This window comes from Morus notabilis, unplaced genomic scaffold (assembly GCF_000414095.1).
Source record: "Morus notabilis unplaced genomic scaffold, ASM41409v2 Scaffold278, whole genome shotgun sequence".
Taxonomy (NCBI): domain Eukaryota; kingdom Viridiplantae; phylum Streptophyta; class Magnoliopsida; order Rosales; family Moraceae; genus Morus; species Morus notabilis.
In genome coordinates, this window is record NW_010364432.1 from 68,639 (window position 1) to 79,387 (window position 10,749).

At 37.1% G+C, this 10,749-nt stretch overlaps 3 protein-coding genes across 3 annotated transcripts in view; 1 reads left to right on the forward strand and 2 right to left on the reverse strand.

Annotated features, from left to right (window-relative positions):
- LOC112093180 (photosynthetic NDH subunit of subcomplex B 2, chloroplastic) overlaps positions 1–1,613 on the forward strand; it is a 7,217-nt gene extending 5,604 nt beyond the window's left edge. Inside the window, exons 5-7 of the mRNA XM_024171161.1 lie at positions 3–375; positions 590–1,039; positions 1,209–1,613. Coding sequence (XP_024026929.1) covers positions 3–375; positions 590–1,039; positions 1,209–1,403 — 1,018 coding nt within the window. The 3' untranslated portion in view covers positions 1,404–1,613. The remainder of the gene's footprint in view (positions 1–2; positions 376–589; positions 1,040–1,208) is intronic.
- A 260-nt stretch (positions 1,614–1,873) lies between these two features.
- Positions 1,874–4,934, reverse strand: LOC21385893 (protein SINE1). Its single transcript, XM_010106660.2, has 3 exons — positions 4,854–4,934; positions 2,862–4,200; positions 1,874–2,519 (listed from the first exon to the last, which is right to left on the reverse strand). Exons 2-3 carry the CDS (start codon positions 4,191–4,193, stop codon positions 1,989–1,991), a joined length of 1,863 nt encoding a protein of 620 aa, XP_010104962.1. The 5' UTR covers positions 4,194–4,200; positions 4,854–4,934; the 3' UTR covers positions 1,874–1,988.
- A 1,088-nt stretch (positions 4,935–6,022) lies between these two features.
- On the reverse strand, positions 6,023–8,345 carry LOC21385894 (60S ribosomal protein L7-2). Its single transcript, XM_010106661.2, has 7 exons — positions 8,272–8,345; positions 7,439–7,621; positions 7,240–7,337; positions 7,081–7,138; positions 6,774–6,853; positions 6,562–6,664; positions 6,023–6,362 (listed from the first exon to the last, which is right to left on the reverse strand). Exons 2-7 carry the CDS (start codon positions 7,613–7,615, stop codon positions 6,147–6,149), a joined length of 732 nt encoding a protein of 243 aa, XP_010104963.1. The 5' UTR covers positions 7,616–7,621; positions 8,272–8,345; the 3' UTR covers positions 6,023–6,146.
- Between the last annotated feature and the right edge of the window lie 2,404 nt (positions 8,346–10,749).

The window sequence follows — 10,749 nt, forward strand, 5'->3', positions numbered from 1 at the left end:
AGGAAAGGGATAAAGTTCTCGGAGTCGTCAAACGACAACCAAAATTCAATACCACTGGTTGAGCTGACAGTGAGAAACGGAAGCTCTCTGAGGCTGCAAATACCAAACGCACATGTGACATCTTACAAGCCAAAGGTTCACTGGAAGGATGATGGTTTTGAAGAAGTTCTCTACACTACTACTGCTGCTACTGCCGGTGCCGGTGCCAAAGGCGGCATTGCTTTGGTCCTCAACGATGTCTCTGCGCCTCCTCCGACGCCACCTAATTATTCCAAAACCAAGACTAAGACGAGTGCTTCTACTTCTACTTCACTTCTCTCTGCTTCTCAGTGGACCGTCAAAGACGTTGACTCCGACGCCATCGATGCTCTTCAGGTTTAATTCCCTTCTTTTAATGGAAGTTTTTCTTCCATGTAATCACATATATGTGTATATGTATACTGTCATATACGTGATAGGGATTTCTTATCCGGTTCGCTTTTTTTTTTTTTTTGGACATATTATTAATTTTAAATGAGTCCAGTTGTTACATTTCTTTTTTTTATTTTTTTTTATTTTTTATTTTGTTTGCGTGGTGTGTACATTGAAGGTTGAATTGAGCTGCAGCAGTGGATCGCTAGACCTGACATATGTCGTGACACTGTATCCAGTGAGTATGGCGACAGCAGTGATAGTAAAGAACAAAGGCATGAAAGATGTGACAATGACCAATGCAATACTCAGCCATTTCAAGTTCAAGAGAAGGAATGGGGCTGCAATTCAAGGCCTCAGAGGCTGCACCTACTGCACTCACCCCCCTCTCTCCTCTCCCTTGGAGTTGTTCTCCCCCGCTGAAACCATGAAACCCGATCCTTCCCCTCTTTCTGATTGGCTCTTTTTTGGTCCCGAGCCAGAGAACAAACCCGGTGTCTGGACCGAACAAGACGTTCCTTTCACCATTCTCAAGAACAAGCTTAGTAGGGTCTATGCCGCTCCTCCTCAGGAGAGGTTGAAGCCTATTTATAACACTCCACCTTCTTACTATGAGACCCTCGATCAGGTATTACTCTCTACTCTTTTTTGATCCTCACAAATTTTTCTTTTACTACTTTTGGTTTAATTTATTTATGTGCGACACAAAATTTAGTAAGAAAGAATAATAATAATATCTTTTTTTTTAGCAACATCTGTAATGGCAACTTAACTTCTTAACCAATCTGCACTGGCAGGGGCGTGAGCTATTCTTTCGGGTGATAAGGATGGGGTTCGAAGACATCTACGTGTCGAGCCCTGGTTCGTTGGCAGAGAAATACGGCAAGGAGCATTTTGTGTGCACTGGACCTGCTTCAATGCTGGTGCCTGTAATTGTCAAACCGGGTGAAGATTGGAGAGGGGCTCAAGTTATTGAGCATGATAATTTGTAATAATCTTTCAAATACTATTATTCCATCTGCTTTCTTTCTGTCTGTCCCTTTTTTTTTTTTTTTTTTTTAAATTTTCTCTCTATTATTTTCCGTTTTGTATAACAGTATTATATAAAGATATCATACTCTGCCTTCCCTATGGAGCAACTATTGTTGTAGTGACTAGTAAGAATGAGAATGAGTCTGAATAATGGAGTCATTTACTAGCAACACCAATTTTCACCTACGGAAATTCTTTTAATATAATAATTCGAAATGTATTGAGTACTAAGTCGATATCTTTTCATTTTTTCATTAAGTATTTTTTTTTTTTTTCATTCTATCACAGCAACTAAGGACTTGTTTGGTAGGAGGAAAAAGTGGAAGAAGGAATATAGAGGTTAGAGGAATATACGACACAGCTCCTCTTGGACAAGGAATTGAGAATCAATTATATCAGAAAATACAATCAACTTCCCATCCAATGTTTGCTTGATAATGATACGTTAAAGTGTACAGATCATGAACATAAATGTTGAGGAAAAACTATTGGTAATCTTAATTTCCTACAAGAAAAAGGAATCTGATACATCAGACTTAGTAGACTTAAGTTGGCACCGGATAATGAATATCAAATTCATCATGGTCACTCATCCCAACTAACAAAGTGAATACTGCAACTAATGCAAAGAGCGAACAGAATACCAACTTTAAAGCAACCTTGTGAATGTGATGAGGATTCTTAATTCCAAAGTTCTGAGCTCGAGTTTTATTATGATCCTGAATCACCTTTAGCTTATCAGACATTTTCTTCTCGCCAACATTATTAGCTGCCGGAATGTCATCAGTGGATGACACAGATTCAGGGTTGCCTTCTAACAGCTTCTCACCATCCGCATATAATACGCTTCCATTTGCTCTCAAGTAGGAGTCTACATCCACATCATTTAAGGCATAATTTTGGTCACATCTGGAAACTGGGCTCCACTCAAAATCACTGAGGGATAAACTTCTCAACCTTCTTCCTTGCTTCTCAGAACAGTCACAGTTCATGTTGTTAGTATCTTGAAGAGAGTGGACAAGCTTCCTCGGCGTTTTGAAGATAATATTGTCAACATTGATTGAAGTGCGTGACCTCTGGAGCACAAAGTCAAAATATATTAGCTCTCATAAAAATAACTATTAATCACTGATATAACTGTCATAAAGAAAATTGTGGCACCCAATTTTTAGTGTGTGGTGATGCATTGCAGTAATGATGAATAGAAGCGTTGTAGTTTTCAAAACCAATACCAAATATATCTGAAAATAAACCCCAACTTTTGGCAATTCTGATGAATTATGAATGCAAGATTCATCAAGCAAAGAAGTTGAGAAAACAGATTACACTTAATTCCCTATACCTATCAAAACCAGCTAGAATTGTCTCTACTATAAGAATAAAACTGTAAAACGTTGATATGTAGATGGGCGACTTACGAGGGGAGTGGTTGTGGTGCTTTTTGATATTCCATTTCTTGGAATTTTCTGCAAGAACCCTGCAAATTCTTCATGATCTCCATCATTTTTGCCAAACTCATTCTCCCCAGAGTGCTCCGAAAGCGTATTAGAGATGGTGCTTTCCCTAGCAATCTGTGAGAACAGACCGTCCTTGAGAGACACATCAACTCCTCCGTTCTCAAAACTCCAGAGTTTGCGGTTCACACTTCTACGGTCACAGTCAAACATCTGAGAAGCCTGCCTTGTTGAGGTTGGAGACTCAACCCAACCTTCGTACTCGACGAAGGAGTCAAGGGTCTGTGATTCAAGTGATACAGATGCAGGAGATTGATCACCAGGGGTCGACGATAAACAACTCCTGCTGTGGTCTCTTCGAGTAAAATTTGAACCAGTGACTGAACCAGGACTCTTCTCAAATTTAGAACCTTTATCCGCAAAAATTCTCCTCGCAGTTTGCAAGGCTTCAAAAGCAGCTCCTCGGACATAAGCCATCTGATCGGACTGGCACTTCTCCATCTCATCAATCACCAACTGAAGCTCCGAATAGATGCTCCGTGGATCCAACCACTTCATCAAAAAGTTGACCATCTGAATTGCAGACAAACGTTTCTGAGAATTCCCTTCAGCCACTCCAGCATTTAGTATCTGCAATCCAGCTTGAATTAACAACCTGGCATAAGGTTCAACAACAGAAGAATTACGTTTTGCCAGAGCCATGACCAAGCCCATGTGCGCATTCGTTTGTGTCGGCTTCTCCTCAAGAGCCCCGGCTACAATCTGGCAGACCTTGTTAACCATCTCGCCGGAAGCAAAGCGCCAATTATCGGAATCCACGAGCGCCTTTAAGCAAAGGGCTGCGCCGGAGGTTAGACTCTCTCGAGACCCCAAGAGAGAGTCGGAAAGAGGGCTGCAGAGGGAGTGAATTATGTGCCTTTTTTGGTCTTCCGGGGTGGTTGGGTCAATGCCATATCTAGCAATAGCCGGAACCACCTTAGAGCACGCTTGCTGGAGAGGAAAAGAACCCGCACTTGAGCCCAATGTCTTGACAATGGTGGCCATAATGCTGTCTATTTGAGGGACAATTTTGATGCCGTGGACGCGGGCAAGGACCTCGTACAAGGAGATTGTGCATTCCCCGGACAAGCCGGTCTCTTTAGTCTGGGAAACCTGTGCGAGGAACAGAGGGATTGCCTTGGAATCCAAGTCCTTGACATACGATTTGAGCGCTCTCATAGCTGATCTGCGACTATCAGCATCTTTGTCCAGATTTGCCAGCTCTCTCCGTAGTATGGGACTCAAGCTCCTTCCCATACTTGACCTAAAATAATAAACACAACCAGAGAAAATTGGATTTATTATTATCTAAATACCTTGTGACAATTAGAAGCAAAATCCTCCACAACAGGTTCGTAAAGATTAGATTTTTAAGGGCCCCTTTGGTGCATGTGTTTAAAAACTCATGATTTTTTTTTCTAGTATTTGAAATTCATTTTTTTTTTAGAAAAAAACACCGTAGCGGGGTCAACTAACAGTTTTAATCGTAAAACAAACAGACCGTAAGAGTTTTAATCATGAAATTGAGCTGTGCTATTCAACTTTTACCAAACAAAAGGAAAAAATCAACAAGAAAACATAAATTTCGACGCCAAAAAAGCAAGGAGGACACCTAAACAATTGAAAAATCTCAAATTTTGAGCTTTATTATATCCGCGACTAACAGTATTTTTTTTATTTTTATTTTTTTTTTGGGTTGCTGCACTCTTTGACACTCAAATGCATTAGCCAGAAGAAAAACTTTGTGCGTATATAATAAGAGCTTTAGATTCCGAGACTCAAAAAGAATTAAAAAAAAAAAAAAAAAAACTTAAGTTTTTCATTAACATGAAGGGAAGGAAAAAAAAAAAGCATTTACGGGCATTTCAGATCCGTAATGAACTGTGAACTTAAATTAAAAGGGCAACTCAGCAATACCTTGAAAGCTCTATAATATATTGCCGCCTCTTCTTCTTCTTCTTCTTCTTCTAGTTTCTACAAAGAGAGAGAGATGAGAGGGTTTAGAGTTGAGAGAGAGAGAGAGAGTAATTTGGGTTTATTGGGGTTTTTTTTTTTTTTTTTTTGAAGGAAATCGGAAACTGATAGAGAAAGGGAGTGTCTTTCGGGGCCGGCTTTGTCTGATAGTGATTTGTTTCCTTTCTCGGCTTACACAGATTCAGAAATCAAACAAACAAAGAAAAAAAAGAGAAAAAAAGATAAAAGGGAATAATCTATCTATCTATTTGCCTTCAATTTCAAATCTTTCTTTCTTATTCCTCCGCTATCCTATGGGCGCCATTTCTCTCAATTATCCTTTTCCAGCGCTGGACGATTATACCCCCATATTCTATTTTCTGAATTTCAGAAATTGGCCCCCTTACAAACATATAATTACACTCGTGCTCTCTAGCGCAAAGCATTGGTCAAAATGTCCTTTTGGTCATTTTCTATCTTCTTATCATTTTATTATTTTGGTGGAAAAACCTTTCTTTTTTTTTTTTTTGCTGGAAATATTTGGTGGGAAAACTTGTACGTTTCCAAAAATTTCAATGTCGTATTTTTCAATTTTGGGACCAAAATGTTCTGCTTCCCGCCCTTTATGTGCCCAATCTATTTTTAGGGATTTGAGATTTGCATTTCATTTTCAAGCCCAAGAAGCTCAGAATCAGATCATGCCTGCCTGCCCAATTTTGGGAATCGTAAATTAGGCTCTACACCACTTTTGAATAATTCCAATTCCCAATTTCACTTTGATGTCAAAATTAGGTCTAAATGTTCATTTTTCTACCAACGCTTTGAAATGAAACCGAAGACATCAATGCTACATAGGTTAGACGAAAAGACTTGGATTAATGTATGATAATCTATTTACACCAAAGACTACAACCATATAATACATCCCAAACAAACTTTGGTAAAATGAAAAAGTGACAATATCAATCATCAATCCATTAGAAAAAATATCAACCATGAATACTAGGACAAATAATGGAAATGCCACCAGGCTTGGACCCAAAAAAAAAAAAAAAAAAATCTCCATACTCTTAGGCTGGTAATTAAAGAAGACCACACTAGCTTAGTAACTAAACATCTAAATGCAACCAAAATTTTCCAACATCCCATTATCTCATACTTTGAAGTACCATATAAAACAAAAATCAAATAAAACTGTGCCCAACTAATTTTGAAAACAAGTTTAACCAAGATGCCCGTATATTTTGACAAAAACACCTAATTCATTCTCCTGATGAGCTCATTGATGTAGTTCTCGCGGTTTCCGGCATCTCCTCCTTCGACATAATGGTTTCTCTTCTTCTTCAGACCACCCAATGGAGCCTTCAGCTTAAATGGCCATAAGAAGTTATTTGCCTCCTTAAAATGAGGTCCCACAGTTGCGATCTCGTGAATAAGATCTTCTGTGCAGATGATTCCATACTTGCCTAATGCCTGTCAGCAAAATAAGAAATAATTATGGACTTGTCCAGCTAAGTTTACTTTCCTTCTTTCTACAATCAACAAATCAAGCCTTCAATTTTTTTGCCAGTAAACAGATAATTGTCTTAGCTGATATTCAACTTCGCCGACTTGATCATACTAGTAGAGTGTCTCCAAATAGTACCACCAAAAAAGAGAAAGGACGACAAACCTGCTCGATGATGGAGTTGTCGGTCAAAGCAGTTCTTTGCTTGTTGAGCTTCCCATAACCCCTCTTGTAAATCAACTCCTTCACACTCTTCAAATTAGGATACCTAGAATCATGCACAACGATCATTGATCAGAGATGAGAATTTGTTGGAACAACAAACAACAACAAAATGATCAGAGAAGTTGTCAGGAAACTAAATAAATCATCCATACCCATATGTCACATACGGTTCAACCCTATGAAGCATGTTCATGGTGGCTTTGTTGACTTTAAGGAAGACACCGTTGAATATCTATTTAAAAATGAAAAACAGGACAGAAAAATCAGCCAAATCATGCTACTTATTTACAAATACATTTACTCAGATTGTGCGAGAATATAAAACAATGAATCCTCAGGCTGAGGAGTTCAAACCTAAACCCTAAACTAAAACATAAGAAAATACCCAATTTAATATCTCAAAATTGAATTTTGGAATTTAACTAGAGTGAGCTAATCAATTAAGAAACCAGATTCTACCTGTCTCAGCCTTAGGAGCTGCAAAATTTTTCTCGTCTTCGGATGCATGGCATTAATACTGAAAAAGGTTTTTGTTTCAACGGGGTAAGAGCGGGCAAATATAAAACTTCACACGAGAGACTGAGTGAAATCAGAGGGACATGTAATAGCACTACATACCCACGGATACGAACGATGAACAGAAGCTTAGCCTCAGGCTCAACATAGAACCCTCCCTTGAGCTTAGCCTCGCGCTTTAGCTGGATCACCTCCTTCTCCTGAAAAACAAAAGGGAAATAGACAATTCAGGAATCTACTATGATAATAAAAACAGTGTCAAGAAATGATGAATGGCAGTTCGAATTGAATCAGGATTTACCTTGTCGGCGTATTCCTTGTAATACTGGTTGGCTCTGTTAAAGATGAGCTTTCTGTTCTCAGCATTCTTCTTCTTGAGAGCTTCAATCTCTTGTTTTTTGGCCAACGCCCATTCTTCTTCTCTCTTTCTCTTCTTCAAAACAGACTCTGGGATTATAGCCTTCACTTCTTCACCCATCTCTACCTAAATAATAACAACAATAATAATAATAATGATAATACCAATCATTATTAATTAAACATCTTATTAACTTCTTCCCCCAAAAAAAAAAAAAAAAAACCCTGCTATACAGACACATGCATGTATACATAATGAATATAAACACAAGAAATGAACTTTTTAACCTATTGAGCAACACAGCTCCGAGAGATTAAAAAAAAAAAAGAAAGAGAAGACTTTTAATCTTATTGGAAAAGGGTGTTTGTGTAAAAGAAAGAAAAATGAGAGATTCGAGTTTAGAGAAGAAAGCATTAACAAAGCTATCTTGGAAATGATAATCAAATCCATTGGCTTCATTTATTTAATTAAGTACGACCCAAAAGTGTTTACTGGTGAATGCTCATAAAACAACCTCTTTGCGCCGTAACGATAATATTCAGCAGCAAAACACTGCCCAATTCTATTTCTTAGAAACACAGGAAAAATCTTTTTTTCTTTTTCCCAAAAAAGAAATGAGTGAATTTGAATAGTCGTTCAAACATTTCTAAAAATCATGCGGATCAAAAACAATCTGATCGATTCAAAGACCAAAAATCCTTATTGATATTGATAATTAAATAAATAAATAATCAAATAATCAGAAGTAAATAGAAAAAGAGCTTCAAGAATCTTACCTTTGGCTAGGGTTTAGGCGTATGGCTGCTTCTGTATAACCGAGAGAATCTGATGAAGACCACCCCAGAATCTCCTCTTGCAACGGCGCTGTTTAGTTTTAAATCTCCTCTATAAAAGGAGCGGCCCAGATGATAAGGTCGTCATCCTACGGTCACCATTTAATCTCCTTGTACAAGCCTCTCTCACCACAATCACACTCATAGCGTTCGTTCATATGTTCCCTCCTTCTCTGCCGTAGGATCCATCTAATATTTCTCATCATACATTAGGTTTTTCTTTTTCCCTTTTTTTCTGATTACATGTCGTTTTCGTTTTGTACATGTCGCTCATCTCTGCGCGTTAAACGACGTGTAGTTAATTTGACTTGAGAAACGACATTTTTTGTTTTTAAAGGTATAATAAACGACATCTTTAGACCTTGCATACCTTTGGTTCAAGGAGTTTTTTTATTTTATTTTATTTTTTTTAAGGTATGGTAAACATATATTTCCTTTGTGTACATGATATGATCAGTGTGATTTTTGTCATACATACTAGCGTTTTATTTTTATTTTATTTACTGTAATTCATTGTGTGTCTGATTTTATAAATACATGACTCATATTATATCTCTATAATATTAGGTTTTGATATTTCTTTTATATTGCACAGCTTTTAAACGAACATATATAGCTTTTTTTTTTAATAATATAGGCATTTGTTGCTCTACATTTTATCAATGGTAATATATGGTCCAAATTTCTTTTAATATGAATTCCAGTGTTTTATTTTTCAGCATGTCATTATTGAGAATGAATTGATGTATTTGTAATTTAGATTTAAGTATCTATTTGTGTAATCGTGATTGTTCATCTGTTGAGCATATATTTTATTCTCATAGTTGATAGTTTAATTCTTATTATATGTTTATTCTGACAAATCTTTTTAGTTCGTTTTGCCCATAATTTTGATGGTCATTAGTTTATCATTTTGTATCTTTACTCGTGATACGAGTTATATAATATTTTCTACTCATTCAGTAATGGTTATGAATCATTGAATGGATTGTTCTTCTTTAATAGGTATTATAGCATGATTAAAACATATTACTGTTAAACTGATGTTCTGATATAAAACCGTTTCAAATATATCATATGCTCTATTCATCTACGGGTTTATTGTATTATTCTATTTATTATAGAAATAGACCAGCTATTAATTTTATCGATTTTATCATTCATGCTTCGGCCTTTTACGTTTCTTAATGTTTGATATTTTATTAATTGATTCATAACTATTATTGTCATTCTTATTGACTTTATTATGTATATATTTATTAAGTAATAGTTCATTCTTATAAATTTTTGTGAGGAGCATGGGATTCAAAAGCAGCTCACTACAGTTTATACTCCGCAGCAAAATGGTGTTTCGGAGAAAAAGAACCGTACAACCTTAAACATGGTGCGAACTATTTTGACAAGAAGTAGTATCCCAAGAATTTTTTAGCCCGAAGTTGTCAATTGGAGCATTCATGTACTAAACAGAAATCCTACACTTGCTGTTTAGAACGTGGCACCTGAAGAACCTTGGAATGGACAAAGACCAAGTATTGATCACTTCAGAATCTTTGGGTGCATTACACATGCCCACATTCCAGATCAGAAAAGAAGAAAGCTTGATGACAAATGAGAAAAATACACTTTTCTTGGTGTTAGTGCGCAGTCAAAAGTGTACAAATTGTACAATCCTGTCACTAAGAAAATTGGCATTAGTCGTGACGTAGTGTTTGATGAAGAACGGTTTTGGATTTGGGATGAAAACAATGTTGAACAACAAATGCAAGCTAATTTTGATGGAGAAAATGAAGATGTAAGGCGGCAACCTTTAGAGAATGCACATCCCGTGCAAAACGACCAACATCCACCAGTTTAAGCAAAAGATGATCATCGACCTCGACGAGTTAGAAGAATACCAGCTTGGATGATTGATTATGAGGTAACTGGGATTGATCAAACTGAAGACCCACTTACACACTTTGCTCTATTTTCATATTGTGATCCTGTAGCTTTTGAAGATGCTGTTAAAGACTAGAAGTAGCGAACGGCGATGGGTGCTGAAATCACAGCCATTAAAAGAAATAATACTTGGGAGTTGACAATGCTTTCGAAAGGGCAAAAGACCATTGGTGTGAAGTGGGTGTACAAGACAAAGCTAAAGCAGAACGGTGAAGTTGATAAGTATAAGGCTCGCTTAGTCGCAAAAGGCTACAAGTAAAAGTTCGGCATTGATTACAAAGAAGTCTTCGCTCCAGTTGCTCGGCATGACACAATCAGATTGGTGATTGCATTGGCAGCACAAATCTCATGGCCTATCTTCCAATTGGACATGAAATATACATTCTTGCATGGAGACTTGGAAGAACAGGTATGCATTGATTAACCTCCTAGTTATATTTGTTGGGAATAGTGTCCTAGAAGCATGAGATGTAATAGGATATT

What these genes read in the sequence shown, in the direction of transcription:
- LOC21385893 (XM_010106660.2), bottom strand. Translation starts at nt 4,193, where the DNA reads ATGGGAAGGAGCTTGAGTCCCATACTACGGAGAGAGCTGGCAAATCTG. An exon ending in GCACCACAACCACTCCCCTC is followed by an intron (nt 2,520 to 2,861) that starts GTAAGTCGCCCA and finishes TTTGTGCTCCAG; the next exon opens with AGGTCACGCACTTCAATCAA.
- LOC21385894 (XM_010106661.2), bottom strand. Translation starts at nt 7,615, where the DNA reads ATGGGTGAAGAAGTGAAGGCTATAATCCCAGAGTCTGTTTTGAAGAAG. An exon ending in ACAAGGAATACGCCGACAAG is followed by an intron (nt 7,338 to 7,438) that starts GTAAATCCTGAT and finishes TTTGTTTTTCAG; the next exon opens with GAGAAGGAGGTGATCCAGCT. An exon ending in GAACCGTATGTGACATATGG is followed by an intron (nt 6,665 to 6,773) that starts GTATGGATGATT and finishes GCATGATTCTAG; the next exon opens with GTATCCTAATTTGAAGAGTG.